Here is a 16,885-nt window from a genome sequence, read left to right on the forward strand (position 1 = left end):
TTCATGGACCACGCCACTCAGAGCCTATGGTCTGCCATGGAGAGATCACTCCACATAAACATGATACTGGAGCTCTGGGCTGTCAGATATGACTGCCTTCAATTTCTGACCTTCATTGAGGAAAAACAGGTCAGAATCTACACTGACAAAGAAGCTTCTATAATATTCATAAACAGACAAGGAGGCACTCAATCCGACACACTTTGCAGGGAGTCCATGACCTTCTGGAACTGGTGTCTCCCACACAATATAACAATCTCTGCCTCTTACCTACCTGGGGTCATCAACACCATTGCAGATGCACTCAGAAGATCCCTCCCTCAAGAACATGAATGGGAGAGAAACCCCAAAATCATCAATCGAATCTTAGAGGTCTGGGGCCACGCCACAGTCAATTTGTTTCTCCACTTTTCTTTCCACAACAAACAAACTGTTCTTCTCCCTACTTTCTTCCCGTAACCACATGTCAACACTATCCAATCCACTATGCACATGCTAGTTATCCTTTTAACTGGATAGAACTGAACTCTTCAGATCATCATCCAAGCTCTTTGTATCTATAGTTGACTGCAATAAGGGCAAAGCCATCTCTTCCCAGAGATATCACATTGGATATCAGAGTGTATCAGATTATGGTATTGACAAAACAATATGACTGCTCCTACCTCTCTTCAAGCACACTTCACCAGAGCAGTCTCTACATCTGTGGCATACCTACAAAAAGTTCCAATCGCAGACATTTTCAGGGCTGCCACATGGGCCTCCAAACATAGTTTTGCAAAACATTACTCACTTTCCTGCTTGGGCTTTGGTGACAGCAGTGCTAGCCACAGTCTTCCTGAGGGATCCAAAGTCCCCACCTCCTTAAATATCTAATGCTTTATAGCCACCTACATTGGAGCACCCCCAGTGACATCTCTCAAAGAAGAAGAGGAAGTTACTTACCTGTTTAATAACTCAAGTTCTTTGAGGTGAGTGTCTCGGGGGGTGCTCTAATACCCACTCTCCTCACTTCTACTTAGGTTTTTTTCTGGTGCGGTCTTCATGGTAAAGAAGGAACTGGGGGGGGAGGGATATATGTGTGATGTCAAGGCACCAACAGCTCAAGATACAGCCACAGTTGCATGTGTGGCCTGCAAGAATGCTGCTCTAAAAGACTTCCATTAATGGCTCAAGGTGCACCAACACCTACAGTGGAGCACTCTTAGGGTACGTCTAAACTACCTGGCTCCGTCGACGGAGCCATGTAGATTTGTTGTTTTGGCAAAGGGAAATGAAGCGGCTATTTGAATAATCACCGCTTCATTTAAATTTACATGGCTGCCGCACTGAGCCGATAAACAGCTGATCAGCTGTTTGTCCGCTCAGCGCGCTAGTCTGGACGCTCCCCTGCCTACATCAAAGCCCTTTGTCGGCAGCCCTGGTAAACCTCATCCCACGAGGAATAACGGGGCTGCCGACAAAGGGCTTTGATGTCGGTAGGGGAGCGTCCAGACTAGCGCGCTGAGCGGACAAACAGCTGATCAGCTGTTTGTCGGCTCAGCGCGGCAGCCATGTAAATTTAAATGAAGCGGCGATTACTTAAATCGGCGCTTCATTTCCTTTTGCCTATAACCCTAATCTACATGGCTCCGTCCACGGAGCCATGTAGTTTAGACACAGACATAGGGACACTCATCTCAAAGAATGTCACTTACTGCACAAGGGAGTAATCTCCTCTTCTATTTCTACCACATGTAGTAAAACAATATTATATTACCTCTAAAGATTATCTTATCAAGTAGAAAATCTAAAACAAGAGTTTTTTATATATGTGACAGAATATAAAATGAATGCTTATTTGTAGGTGATGCTATTACTGATTGGCAGTGGATAATCTTGGATGGACCCGTGGACACAGTTTGGATAGAAAACTTAAATACTGTGCTAGATGATACAAGAACTCTGTGTCTTGCAAATAATGAAAGAATCTATTTGCCATCAGGAATCAGAATGATATTTGAAACGGACAGTCTTTCTCAGGCCAGTCCTGCTACTGTCAGTCGATGTGCAATGGTTTTTGTGGTAAGCTTGTAAGAAACTGTATGATTATTTTAAATGTATAGATTATTTCTGATAATTGTTTCTCTTAATGATTTATTTGACAAAATGGGCAAATTAATATTTAGTACATTGTTAAATTACCATTGTTATCCTGTCAGTGATTTTAGGGGGGAACAGTATGCATGCACTGAAGGCTACATATTTAGGGATTCTCATCAGTACTAGCCTCCATTTTTGTGATCACAATTTTAAAGTCACAAACTTTGCACTCCAGAGCTAAACTGTTACTTTTGGCGCAGCCATGAGTAAAGGATGTTGCATAAATTGCACCACTCTATAAGTAACACCAGGAGACACCATGATTCAGGGATACAGCTATGAATTGCAAATGAGCAGCAACTCTCTGCACCAAGCACCCTCAATGTCAGTTTAGCTACATTACACAGTAGTGTGGTTGGAGCCAAGTTTTGCATGGTCCCTGTCCTTTCTGACCACTTGCTCTGGGATGGAGGGAGTAAGTAGGAATACAATTATTATAATTAGTTAGTGGTCTGATTCCTTGTGTGTGTCCCATCTTTTCATTTTGAAGCCAGTGGCAAAAATAACCTTCCATCTTTATAGTCTGAATAGAGCTTTCTCAAGATCTCATATAACTCATTTGATTTAATTAACAGGATCCAACTAATCTGGGATGGGAACCTTATGTAAAAACATGGCTATTAAAAGTTTCCAGAATAATTACACAAAGTGGTTTGGAGTATCTTGAAAGTTTATTTGAAAAAAGTATGAAAAAAGGACTACATTTTTTAGATACATACAAGAAAATGCTGCCATTTCCCGTGCAGCAGATGCAAATTGTAATGAATCTCTGCAGAATCCTTGGTGCTTTTATCGATATGATGAGCAAAAAAGAAGGCTTCTTCCAAAGTGAGTAAATAATTAATTTATAATTAATTTAAAATTATTTCTCATTTTACTGTAGTTTTATTTTTTTTATGTTGAACATATAATTACTCATTTAATTAGTTTGTATTCACACACTTGTTTCCTTGAGAATGGACAAAACTAAAATGACTCAGCCGCTTACATGTATAGACTCTGAAAATGTTTTCCATTGTTTGCATTACTCTCTTAAACTATTTGAAAATACAGTACCATTTATGCCACTTTTGAGTCTTGTGCCTCCACATTGAATCATGCAGAAAAATCCCTTAGCCTTTAAGCTTTTTGGCCCTCTGACATGCCTTCAGGATGGTTCTGAAGTAGATTTATCTCCTCACCAAGACATTCTGTGCTATGGGTGATCTAATAACACAGGCCATCCTCAGACCTTGGACTAGAGTCCGTATTTGGCCACATAGCCCCATGCATGAATATTACATAATTTGCTAGTCTCTGTCTCCATTGCCTACAAACCTGGTGAGTCCATCCACTCACTTAGAAAGATCACTTCAGTTATATCACAAGTCTTCTGGAAATCCATCGTGACAGGGTCATCCTTGTCAAAACCAGCTGGCTAAGGTAGTTCTGGTTCTCAGTCCAGCTGAGAATATCAACCCATCAACTTTCAGCCATTTACAGATCTGTTAAAGTAACATAACAGCACCATTGGACATCCTAGCTCAGGGCCACAAGAACTCTAGGGTTGGCATTTGGATGGTCCTCATATGCTGAGTACTCATGTTCAATGGTGGTTCAATCAAAATAGGAGGAATTCTATCAGGTGATGCTGTTCAGACAAGTGGAAATGTTCTCCTTTTGGTCAAAATATCTATAGAATCCAGGGTGCTTTTTTCAGCTCTCTACAGGTTCATCTGTCAACTATCAGTTCTTTTCATTTTCCTACCAAGGACCAAACTATTTTCATTCATCCTACTATGACTAAAATCTTGAAGGGACTTATTAGGTTCTTTCCACCATGATGAAGGACCTCAGTCTCATTCTTTGACTCTCACCAAACCTTTTGAATCATTAGCCATATATTGTGTGTCCTATCTCTCAGCAGAAGTTTTAAGAAAGGTGATCAAGCTGGGAGCACTCATGGCAAATCCATCATATATTACCTTCCATAAAAAGACCTTTCTTCACCGATATCTGAAATTATTGTAGGGATTAATTTTGGTTTCTAAAAAGTCAAAACATCCACTTACCAATATTATTTTCCAGAATCACATGGCTCTGATGAGACAAGGAAACTTCGCGCTCTAAATATCTGATGAGCACTAGCCTTTGTCTACAGAGAACAAAAGCAAGTAGAAAGACCCCTATCCTTTTTGCTGCCATAGCAAAGAATTCAAGAGATCGGAGAGATTCTAAATGTATGTTGGGTTTCAACATCGTTACCAATCAGCTCTTACTTCTTTGATGATAGGATGAAGAAGGACATTCCATCAGGGCACATCTAGACTTGCTTTCAATTTTGAAAGAAGGTATGCAAATTCATCGTGAATTTGCATAACTTCTTCCAATCATTTTTTTGAAAGAGGTTCTTTTGAAAAAGAAAGTAGTCTGTATGCAGTTCATTCAAGAAAGAACCTTGTCAACCTGATTTTTTTTTAGGAAGAACGGTTTTTTCGAAAAGGGTTTTTTTCTCGAAAGAACCGTATCTAGACTACTTTCTTTTTCGAAAGAACCTCTTTTGAAAAAGCAATCAGAAGAAGATAAGCAAATTTGTGCCAAATTTGCATACTATCTTTCGAAAGTGAAAGCAAGTCTAGATGTGCTCTCAGAGTGCAAGTAATCTCTAAAGCATTTTTGCATGACTTGCCTTTATTATAAATCTATATTACAGCTATCTGGAGCTTCTTACACACACCTTTGCAAGGTTTTATGTTTTAGCCCAGTCTTTTACTACCCATAAAATGTTAGGGACAACAATATTACAGACAATCATAACATCTGCTTTTTTTTCATCCGCCTCCTGTTTGACCATGCTTACTAATTTCTCACATATAGAATTTACATAGGGACCATCACTTGAAGAACAAATGGAGATTCCTTACCTGTTACTAGTGGAGGTTCTTCAAGATGTATTCCACTACCCTCCTTCCATTCCCAATGCTGTGGATCATAGCTAGATTTGTTATAGAAGAAGGAACTTGAGAGGCATTGATCTGCATGGCCCTTGTACTCCTGGTTCAGAGCATGAGGAGAATTACAGTGCATATGCAGACCACTGGAAACTGCTTACTAAAAATCTCTGGACTAAGGTGCAGATGTACATGCAAACCAATGTGTGGAATATAGATAGGGACCACATATCTCAAAGAACCTCCAATAGTAAGAGATAAGTTAGTATCCATAATTGTGTAATTTATGGTCTGATTTCACCATCTTTTATCCTGTTGAATTATATATCACTCATGAAAATTAGACAGAAATCAGTGCAACTATTTATGTGGTAAAGTTTTTTTCAGATTAAGAATAGGTGACAGAATTGGGAACATATTTCACTTTCCTGAGTTTCAAAGTATTTTCTTCCCAAATTTATTTGAAATAAACTGTAAATATTTCACATTCTTCCATTTTAGTTTGGGTAAAAAATTAAAATATAAATAAAATTAAAATATAAATACTTTTAAAATTATGCTTAGATCGATGTATATACAAAACACATGTTGTACTTGAATTGATATAGAATTTTTTATTCTATTATCTTTTTGAAAACCAAAGATTAGGTTTTTATATTATTTAAAATACGTCATTCAATTCTAACATATATGTAATTGATAAATAATACAAGTTTAGTGCAACATACAGTGTGTTTGGTATTACAGTCCCTAGGAAATACAGACCATAATACTAGTATATTTCATAGTTTTATAAAATTTAAAGCAAGAAGGGGCTATCAGCCTATCTAGTCACAGGCCACCATATTACACTGATACATTCTTTTATTAAGCCCAAAGCCTTTGGTTTCCCAAGGGCTGATGAGCTTCAGTCTAAATTAACTGATATGTGCCATAGTCAAAGAGCAGGAAAAACCAAGGTGCCAGAAATGCTTGAGGTTCCTGCAGTGGCAGGGAAACAATTAGGTAAAATATATCAATATATCCCAGCAGGCATACCAATGAAAAAGTGATTTTGAGAAAGAATTCCTGATTGCCATGTGCTACAGAGGAAGGTAGAAGAAAATCAAGGCCCTTGAAAATCGAATCTGGAAGAAAATTCCTTCCCAATCCCAAATCTGGTAATCAGTATTGGTCCTAAGCACTTTGTATGTCTAGATTACATCCCGCTGTCGCCAGAGGGATGTAAATTAGAGATACCAAAATTGCTAATGAAGCCGGATTTAAATATCCCGTGCTTCATTAGAATAAAAATGGCCTTCGCTTTTTGCCGCCATGGCAATTTGCCAGCAAAAAGCAGCAGTCTAGATGAGGATCAGTTGACAAGGATAGCCTTTTCCGACCGATCCTGTAAACCTTGTTGCACGAGGCATAAGAGAGCGGTCGGAAAAAGCTTTCCTTGTTGACTGATCCCTGTCTAGACTGCCGCTTTTTGCTGGCAAATTGTCATGGTGGCAAAAAGCAGTGGCCATTTTTATTCTAATGAAGCGCGGGATATTTAAATCCCCACTTCATTAGCAATTTTGGTATGTCTAATTTACATCCCTCTGGTGACAGAGGGATGTCATCTAGACATACCCTTTATGAACACACACCAGAAAGTCATTTAGAATGAGAATTAATTACCATTTCAGAACACTGCTCCACTTCCTCCAGAGCACTGTCTTCTGCTGTGGCCAATCTCTGATGACTTGGAAGGAAGTAGGGACAGAATATATCTTGCCAGTTGTGCCTTGGGGAAAAATGAAACTCTGATGCTTAAGATTTGATTATCACCATTATCTTAATGCAGAACTGCAAGTATATTGAACCATGTTAAGGGAAGTGCAAGCATTCCTATTCTCCCTATAGCCCATGAAAGAAAGGAATTAATAGGTTGATAGATTCCAAAGCCAGAATGGACCCTTTCACCATACATCCTAATATCTGCATGTACAGGTCTTAGAATTTGTCCCAGAAGCTTAAATAAAACATATATTTTTAAGCATAACTTACAGATAAATCTATTTTCATTTAAAATGCACCAAGTGATAACAAATAGACCATCTTACTTCACATGATGAAAGTGTATATGGAGCTGGCACAGAGCCATATGCATGCAGGGAGTTCCCCTAGTTCTACTAACAAAAATGTAGATTGTATCATAGAGAGGGTCCAGAGAAGAGCAACAAGAATGATTAAAGCTCTAGAGAACATGACCTATGAGGGAAGACTGAAGGAATTGGGTTTGTTTAGTTTAGAAAAGAGAAGATTGAGGGGGGACATGATAGCAGTTTTCAGATATTTAAAAGGGTGTCATGAAGAGGAGGGAGAAAATTTGTTCATCTTGGCCTCTGGGGATAGAACAAGAAGCAATAGGCTTAAACTGCAGCAAGGGAGGTTTAGGTTGACATTAGGAAACAGTCCCTAACTGTCAGGGTAGTCAGACACTGGAATAAATTGCCCAGGGAGGTTGTGGAATCTCCATCTCTGGAGATATTTAAGAGTAGGTTAGATAAATATCTATCAGGGATGGAACAGTATTTGGTCCTGCCATGAGGGCAGAGTACTGGACTCGATGACCTCTCGAGGTCCCTTCCAGTTGTAGTATTCTATGATTCTATGAACTTTTGTGGGCACAACCCACTTCTTCAGATGAATAGAGCAAGGGGTCCAGAGGTATAAATAAATAGCAGAAAAAAAAGGGATGGGGAGGGAAAGAAGGGGAAAAAATCTTGTCAATTAGGGTATGTCTACACTACAGCGTTAATTCGAACTAACTCAGTTCGAATTAGTTAATTCGAACTAAGCTAATTCGAACTAACGCATCCAGACTAAAAAACTAGTTTGAATTAGCGTTTTGCTAATTCGAACTAGCATGTCCACATTAAGTGGACCCTGAATGGGGTTAAGCATGGCCGGAAGCAGTGCCGGCAGGGCATCAGATGAGGACTTAGAGCGTGGAGCTGCTGTCTCAGGCTAGCTGAGGGCTGTGCTTAAAGGGACCCGACCCCCACCCCGGACAGACAGTTCTCAGGGGTGCCCCGCTTGCAAAGCAGTCCTGGCTTGGATTGCCCGGAGTACCCACACTGGGCACATCACAGCATTCGGCCATCAGACCGGCTGCACTTGCTGTAGGCTGCCATCTGGAGGGGAGGTCAATCAAGGGGCTGCAGGAGAGTTTCCACCCCGAGGAGCCCGCAGAGCCAGCCCAGTCCTCCCCATCGGGTGCTCGTACCCCATTCTTCTCTCACCTCCTTCCACTTACCCCACCCTAGACCCCTTTCCTGATGTACAAAATAAAGGACAATTGTGTTCAAAAATAGAATCTCTCTTTATTGAACAAAACTGGGGGAGACTGGGAAAAGGAGGTGGGAGAGGAGAAGAGAGAGGGTGAGATAGGGGAGGGCAACTACAATGATGAGGGGTTTGGAACACGTCCCATATAAAGAGAAGCTAAAGAGACTGGGACTTTTCAGCTTAGAAAAGATGAGACTGAGGGGGGATATGATAGAGGTCTATAAAAGCACGAGTGGGGTGGAGAGGGTGCATACAGAAAAGTTCTTCATTAGTTCCCATAATAGAAGGACTAGAGGACACCAAAGGAAAGGAATGGGTAGCAGGCTTCAAACTAACAACAGAAAGTTGTTCTTCACAAAGCAAATAGTCAACCTGTGGAACTCCTTGCTGCAGGAGGCTGTGAAGGCTAGAACTAGGACAGAGTTTAAAGAGAAGTGAGATCAATTTATGGAGGTTGGGTCCATGCAGTGGTATTAGCCAGGGGGTAGGAGTGGTGTCCCTGCCCGAAGTTTGTGGAAGGCTGGAGAGGGATGGCACGAGACAAATGGCTTGGTCACTGTCTTTGGTCCATCCCCTCCAGGGTCTCTGGGGTTGGCCGCTGTCGGCAGACAGGCTACTGGGCCAGATGGACCTTTGGTCTGACCCAGTACAGCCATTCTAAATTCAGGGCTCAGGGTTGGGGGTCTCAGTGGACCACCTTGATTTTCATGCACACCTGCTCCTGGGTGGCCAGGCTGGCAGCTCTCCTGCCCTAGACTGCCACTGTCCTGTGCCTAGTGCGGAGGTCGTGGATGAGATCCACGTTGTCCACACTAGACCAGGCGGGCGCCCGCCTCTTGCAGAAATGGGCAGGCTCCCAGGAGCTGCCAGCCTGGTCCCGAGAAGAGGCGGAGGGCTGGGTGGCAGCGGGTAGCTGGCTCGAGCCGTGCCAGGTGCAGGGTCTGCTGGCTGGGTGCTGGCAGGCTTGCACCTGGCATAGGCACCGTAGCCAGCCCGTGCCCCTTTAAGGGGTCCGGGGCCGGGAGGGGGGCAGACGAGTTTCCCTGGTGTTGGCCAGAGTGGCCACCAGGGCAAGCTGGGGAGGGCTAGCCTCCCACTAGTTCGAATTAAGTGGCTACACAGCCCTTAATTCGAACTAACTAATTCGAACTAGGCGTTAGTCCTCGTAAAATGAGGTTTACCTAGGTCGAATTAAGTGCTCTACTAGTTCAAATTAAGTTCGAACTAGCGGAGCGCTAGTGTAGCACCTATCAAAGTTAATTCGAACTAACATTTGTTAGTTCGAATTAACTTTGTAGTGTAGACATACCCTAAGGCTCTACTGGAACATTTAAAAAAAAAATCAGTTACAGGCTAACATGGCTTCCGCTCTGAGATCATCAGTCACGTAGTACGATTCTTTTCTTTTCCTGTGTTGGTAGAAGCCAAAAGGGCTTTTAACTAGAGTATATTAGGAATAAGTCATAAAAACATTTTGGCAAAATGTAGTCCCAATGTCAATTCAATGTTTTCAAAGTAGTTGTCTTTTGAAATTCCATAAAATTCGTAATGCAAATGAGATGTTTCAAAGTTGATTATCTAGTAAACTAAAATTGGTATGACTGTGGTTTGTGTAATCTTAGATATTTATTTCATACGTATGTTAAATGCTGTCTCTTGACATTTTTGTAGGTGTTGAAAGTCATCACTATGTTCCAGGTACTTCAAAAGTACTCCAGGCCCAGTACCTCAGCTCCCAACTAACAGTTGAAGCCAAAGCAGTGATTGCAAAGGCCTCAGTAGCAAAGAAAAGGTCAGGCAATGACTTTAGATTTGTTAACAATGAGCTATTATTCTTTCAAAAAAAGGGAAATGCCTTGATAAAGAGTATATTAATCAAATTGGATAATTAGGAGCTTGTCTATAAAATTAGTCTTTTTTGCATTTTAAAGAACAGGCTACCTCAAAGTTCTATGTTGGCCCTAACTTTTAGTATCTGCATGTCCAGTCTTTTCCAAACTACATCCTCAACATGTGTATATGCTAGTGATATCTGCCTCACTGCAAAATTGAGATGTTGAATAAAACTAACTAGTTGTTTGTTCAGATTTCTTTAGTTAAAGAACAATCTGACCTTTTTATCTGAGCCCCAGTAAAGTTGGTTTGTGGTGCATTCCTCCAGAATAATTATTTAGTTCACATCATGTGATCGTGTTCTTTGACCCTCAACATATTCATGACCACCAGCCAATACTATCTTGGAATTATGTTAGACCATATTCTCACATTTAAACAGCACCTCATAGTGCACTAGCAAAAATTGAGTAATGCTCTTAACATATCCTGTCTTATTAGGACTTTTTGAGAAGTCTTGGCAGTATTACTACAGAATTATTTACCATCTGATACTCAACAGGTGTATAATATATTGCAAGCCACTTGGCTATTAGTAACTATTTTGAAAATATCTCCCTACCAGTTCTTATGTTTATAAACCTACTGGGTGCATATTAACAATTTGCAATATATAAGTTAATTACTTGCAATGAAGCACTTGAATACAATAATAATAGCCTGTTATACCACTGAACTTTATTTCTTTTTCATTCATTCCAGGGAAGATCAGAAATCATTTTTGGAAAAGTATCCTGACAAATTGCCATCATTGTTAGGGAAACTCTATGTCTTTGCATTTACTTGGGCAGTTGGAGGAGTTTTAAGACGAGAAACTGATTATGAGGAGGAATCCCTGATTGGCATAAATACCACAGATGAGTCTCTTGTAAATGTAACACGTGGTTTCAGTAACTTTGTTCGTGATATATTTGAAGGAGAACCACCTATTGGTATGTTGTGCTACATGTAGTATGTTATATAGCATTCATTAATTTTACAGTGTTTCTATTATAATTGGATTGAAAGTTTTTTATTTTTTAGAATAAAATCCTATAAATAAAAAATCTTCGTGTAAGGACTTAAAAGCTATCTGTTATATATGGCTTTGTACACTTTTTAAAATGTATATTACTTAAAAACTAAATGGGTTTCCAACATGGAATTCTCAGATTTTCTCCAAACAATAATTTTTATTCATCATATTCAGACAAAATCACAGTTATTAATACTACTGTGAAGTTGTCAGGGTAGGCCAGCCATGGTTTCCACTTCAGCTGATTGCTAAAAAAAATCTGTTTATAAAGCAACAGTAAATACATGTAATTCCAGAGTTGCTATTTACTTTACATTTAGAAGTTTTACTCATTTGTCGAATGTCTACAATGCAAAGAAACACTTGTAGCAGAGTATATCTACACAGGAATTAGACCTTCACAGATGGCCTGTGCTAGCTGGCTTGGGCTTGGACTAAGGGGCTATTTAATGGCAGAATAGACATTTGGGCTCGAGCTACAACCCAGTCTCTGGGACCTTCCCTCCTCACAAGAACATAGAGCCTGGGCTCTAGCCTGAGCCTGAATGTCCACACCACAACTAAATAGCCCCTTAGTCTGATCTCTGTGAATGCAAATCAGCTGGCAAGGGCCCACCACAGGTTTTTAATTGCAGTATCAAGATTCCCTCAGAAACCTAGTCTGATGACTATGGGGCTAAAAATAACGCTGTAGAGGTGCCCACTTGAGCTAAAGCCCAGGCTCTGAGCCTCATCTCCCTTGTCAGGTTTCAGAGTGCAGGCTCCAGCTAGAGCAATTATTTTTACACTGCTATTTTAGTCCCATAGTGTGAGCCTGAGACAGTTGATAAGGCTTTGAAACACACTCACATGGGGCGAAGGGGTTTCAGTGTAGCATACACTTTCAGATAATCAACATGTATTTTTGACCTTAAAATGAAAGGTAAGAAGGATAGATGGTTGGCATATTTCTAAAAATCTAGAAATATATATATGCATATTTAATTTCTTTGAGAAACAAATTATATTGACTACTGAAAAAAATTTATGTTCAGTTGTTTAGCTTTACATCACAAAACTTAGAGGCAATTGAAAACTATGAAATCTCTAATTCCTGTTTGACATCAAATTCTAATGTGTACCAGCTGAGGATTTGTCCTTCTGCTTCACTATCTGTTTCTAACTTTACAGGTATTCAGTTCCCAGCTGGAAACAGGTTTATCTTTGAGTATTTTGTGGATTTACAAACATGTGACTTTGTACCATGGACAGACTTAGTTCCTACCACACAGTTTCTAATTCAGCAAGGTAAAATTCCTTGTGAAAATCCTTAGTAATGTATGTCTACTTTATTATCTCAGGGTGACTTTTTTCCCTTTAAATGTAGTGCTTACATAAATGAAAGATTCACACCACTATAGATTGGAGTCCTCCATTTATTCTCAGAATAAATACAGCATTTCCGGTCATGGTGTAAACTGTCCCCTTGGTGTTCATCAAGTATATCTCAAATTTGATTGGAGAACATCATCTGCATGGGTGGGAGGATATTTCAGTTTGTAATCATCCATTTCTTAATGTCTGTACTGAAACAGCCAATAATGTTCTCCTTCAGGTGCTGGTTTTTCTGTGTATTCACTCAAGGTGCACATGTGCTCCATATGCCTGAGACCTGAAAATTGTTCACTAGCAGAGTACATTACTCTGTGCCTGTGCTTTCTCTTCCTTGTTTTCCTAGCCAATGATATAAGAGCTGGCATAGATCAACAACCCTTGTTTCCTTTCTACTACCTATGGTCTGAGGCAGAATTGTATTGTATCCACAGCTTTAGGTAGCCTTTTTTATTTTGGTGTAATCAGTCATAAATAGTTTAGCCTGCTCTTTTATAAGTTTATTTTAGGGTTGGAGACACATTTAGGAGCAAGAGGTCTTAAATATCTCTTACCTTTCAGACTCTCATGTACAGAGTGCCTAGTATACTCAAGATCCCAAGGTTCAAGATCTGTGCGATATGCCCCCAGATTTTCCTGATCACTGACAAACCCCTCAGTTTTGGCTTGGGGATGCTCACATCCCTTCTATGTATAATATATGCTGTTCCTTCCCTCACTGAACCCATCAATCTCATAAATTCAGAATTAGAAGATTCCTGATAGATGATGTCGAAGCAAAAGCCTCACTCAGTTTACTCGGCTATACAGACAGTTTTATTGGCCAATAAAAGCAAAGTGAGCCAAACGTGGTCCCAGCAGAGCCGGGCCCAGTGAGGCTGGCTAATACAATTAATCCTAGTATTTTATACCTTTAACCAAACAAGTCTGATGTCAGGGCAAGAAATCAAAGCGAACTTCAAAGAGAAATTATCAGCAGAGAAAGAAACAAGTTCAGAGGGAGTTCGAGCTTCAGCTCAAAATAGTTCATTAAGACATTTCAAGAGCACATCCTTCTGGCCTCTCCCCACCTCGGTGAAGGCCAGTTCACTCCCTCTAGTATACGTGCAGACACAAGAAACTGAAATGGCTTTTGTTATACAGAATGGCTGTGTCTACATTGGCACCCTTTTCCGGAAAAGGGATGCTAATGAGACCAGTCGGAATTGCAAATGCCGCGGGGGATTTAAATATCCCCCGTGGCATTTGCATGAACATGGCTGCTGCTTTTTTCTGGCTCGGGGCTTTGCCGGAGAAAAGCACCAGTCTAGACGGGACCTTTCGGAAAAAAAAAAAGCCTTTTCCAGAAGATCCCTTAGGGTATGTCTACACTACAGCGCTAATTCGAACTAACTTAGTGCATCCCGTCGATGGCTCCCCCGCAGTTGGGGAAGCCGAGGGCGCCGAACCCCCGGATGACGGCGAGGCAGACCACCCTGCGGAGCAGCACCCGGTTGATGGCCTTGACCACCTGCAGAGAGACACAGCAAAGCGCTAATCACTGGGGCGCCCGGGTGGCTGGAAGTGTTCGTGCCCTGGCAGTGCCCCGCGCCCCACTCCCGGAAGCAACGCCCCCGGGCGGCGTGTAGTACGGCTGGGACAGACCGACCCCTCCGGTGCGGGGCACTTTCGCCTCCTCCCCCCTACTCTCCCCATTTTCCCTGGGACGGCCCATCCCCTCCTTGCAACCCCCCTCCCTCCCGTCCCAGTGGCCGGCGAGTGCCGTACCTGCATGAGCACCACTGCGATGGTGGATCTCCCCACGCTGAACTGGTTCCCGACGGATTGGTAGCTGTCCGGCGTGGAGAGCTTCCAGAGGGCGATGGCCACACGCTTCTCGAGGGGGATGGCGGGCCTCATGCGAGTGTCCCTTCTCCCCAGAGCAGGGGCGAGCCACTTGCTGAGTTCCAGGAAGGTGTCCCTCTTCATCCTGAAGTTCTGGGTCCACTGCCTGTTTCCCCAGCTCTCCAGGACGATGCGGTCCCACCAGTCGGTGCTGGTGTCCAGACGCCAGATGCGGCGGCGCACGCCGGCATCCGGGCGCCGCTGCGGCTCCTCCACGGCCCCCAGGGAGGCCAGGCGGAGAGGCAGGGGGCTGACGTGCACCAGGTGGTGCCAGGCAGCCTCCAGCCATTGCTGGCAGGCTTGCAGCAGCAAGGCCACAAACTGCACTAGAAACTGCAGGGCGAGCTCTGGCTCCATGTTGCCACCTGCGGCGGTGTCCCCGAAGGGAACCACCGACACAGACGGGCGCAGAGAAAAACGCTTTGCTGTCCCTCAGCGAGGTTGGCAAGCAAGCGGAAAAGCTGAGAACCGGCTGTCCAGGAGGGTCCCTTTAAGCATGAGCCTCAGATAGCCTCAGACAGCAGCCACACAAAGCAACTACTGACCTGATGCCCTGCCAGAACCGGTTTCAGCCGCCCTTAAATGCGCCCCTGCGTCCAATCAGTGTGGATGCGCTAGTTCGAATTAGCAAAACACAAATTTGAACTAGTTTTTAAGTCTGGATGCGCTAATTCGAATTAGCTGTTCGAATTAGCGCTGTAGTGTAGACATACCCATACCAACTTGCATGGAGGAGGAGCTGTTGTTACTAACAACTGTCGTTCACCAAAACAGGCACTGCCAAGGAACTGTTCTGTTTGTCCCCCAGCAATAAAGGTCAGATACACAATCCCAGGGGACCCTACAATCTATGCATACTTGGAGGTGCCAATATGGTCAGATCTGGTCTTTGCCCACACCATTGGTTCATCATTCACTTGTGTCATCTAACAGCTATGCCATATTAAGATCACCAGCAGTATTAAAGGTTCTGCCCAACCATAGAGTGGATCTGGACTCCTTTCAATGAGACTGGGGCTATGTCTAGACTACAGGCTTCTTTTGGAAGAAGCTTTCTTCAGTGAGTGGTGTCCCTGTGGGTGCTCCACGCAGGTCTCAGTGCATGCCTGTGCCGGGGATTGGAGATTTTTGGTAGCAGTGCCCCTCGCACCGTGCCTGCACACTCAGTGCATCCTCCCTCCCAAATCCTCGGAGGCCGTGGAACACACGCATGGCGCAAATCCTGTCAGTTCCTTTTCAACCATCACTGGCTGAAGATGGAGTTCACAGCAGTGCTCTTCTTCCTGACAGGAAAAATTGAAATCCTCTATTATTTCTAGCTTTTTACTTCATAGTTTTATTTAATTTGACCTTTTTCAATATTGACTTTGCCAAAAGAAGAAGAAAAAAAGCAGCAGCCACTGTGGCAGCTTTACTTATCTGCTACAATGCCAGGTTCTCACAGCTTCAAAAAATATGATTCCTGCAGAGACTCAATGCTTTCCTCAGATGGCCATGCTTCATGTGTCAAATTCCTAGGGGAGTCTCATGTGGCACAGAAATGCCCTCATTGCCTGAATATGACGGCAAGGGCAAGAAAAGACCGAGAAATGTGACTGAAGACTATTCTCTGGGAAAAGTCTCTTCATTCACCAAGGGACAAATCAGAGGAGGTGAGGGTACAGCAAAAGCCCTCACGTAGGGCAGCTTCATCACCCTGCAAAGGCTCTCAAGCCACAAGAGCTTCCCCAGCATGTTCCCTGTCCGAGTTGCTTAGAGCCTCTCATTCCCCGGTGCCATTAGTTTCTGGTACCACGGAGAAATGCAAATCAATGCCAGCCAGGAGAGCTGAGGCACAAATTAAGCCCGCCACATCAACTTGCGCTATTGAGACAGCAGCCATCTATGCTCCCACTCCAAAAATGAATGGAAAAGAAGTATTTTGTACCTTCTAAAGGGGCATAATATTGTTTCTCACACCCTGCTCCAGACTCTCTAGTGGTGCAGGCTGTCACCAAAAAGGAACAAGCAACACCAACACAGATCTGCACTCACAGATAGGAAGACCAAACATTGAGGCCTCTTTAGGAAAAAGAGAACTTAATTTCTGACCATTTTCAGTTCTGCACAGCAAACTACCAGGCTTTAATGGCAAACTGCTTTTACTAGTTATAATAAGGGCTCTGAATTCATCAACGAGCTGGCTCCAGAACACAAACTTTAGTTTCAAATAGCCATAGAAGAGGGTATACTGATACCCAGGTCTGCCCTCTAGGCTTTAGTAGATGCCACTGATACAGCCATCTGCTTGATGGCAACATCTGTAGTTATTATATAGGCTTTGAGGCTCTGA

The 16,885-nt window shown here is 42.6% G+C and overlaps 1 protein-coding gene across 1 annotated transcript in view; it reads left to right on the forward strand.

The window, feature by feature from the left end:
- The window catches only part of DNAH14 (dynein axonemal heavy chain 14), a 605,515-nt gene that overhangs the window by 345,327 nt on the left and 243,303 nt on the right, over positions 1-16,885 (forward strand). Inside the window, exons 41-45 of the mRNA XM_075925276.2 lie at positions 1,847-2,064; positions 2,718-2,970; positions 10,062-10,182; positions 10,986-11,215; positions 12,469-12,585. Coding sequence (XP_075781391.2) covers positions 1,847-2,064; positions 2,718-2,970; positions 10,062-10,182; positions 10,986-11,215; positions 12,469-12,585 — 939 coding nt within the window. The remainder of the gene's footprint in view (positions 1-1,846; positions 2,065-2,717; positions 2,971-10,061; positions 10,183-10,985; positions 11,216-12,468; positions 12,586-16,885) is intronic.

This window comes from Pelodiscus sinensis, chromosome 3 (assembly GCF_052426305.1).
Source record: "Pelodiscus sinensis isolate ZL-2025 chromosome 3, ASM5242630v1, whole genome shotgun sequence".
Taxonomy (NCBI): Eukaryota; Metazoa; Chordata; order Testudines; family Trionychidae; genus Pelodiscus; species Pelodiscus sinensis.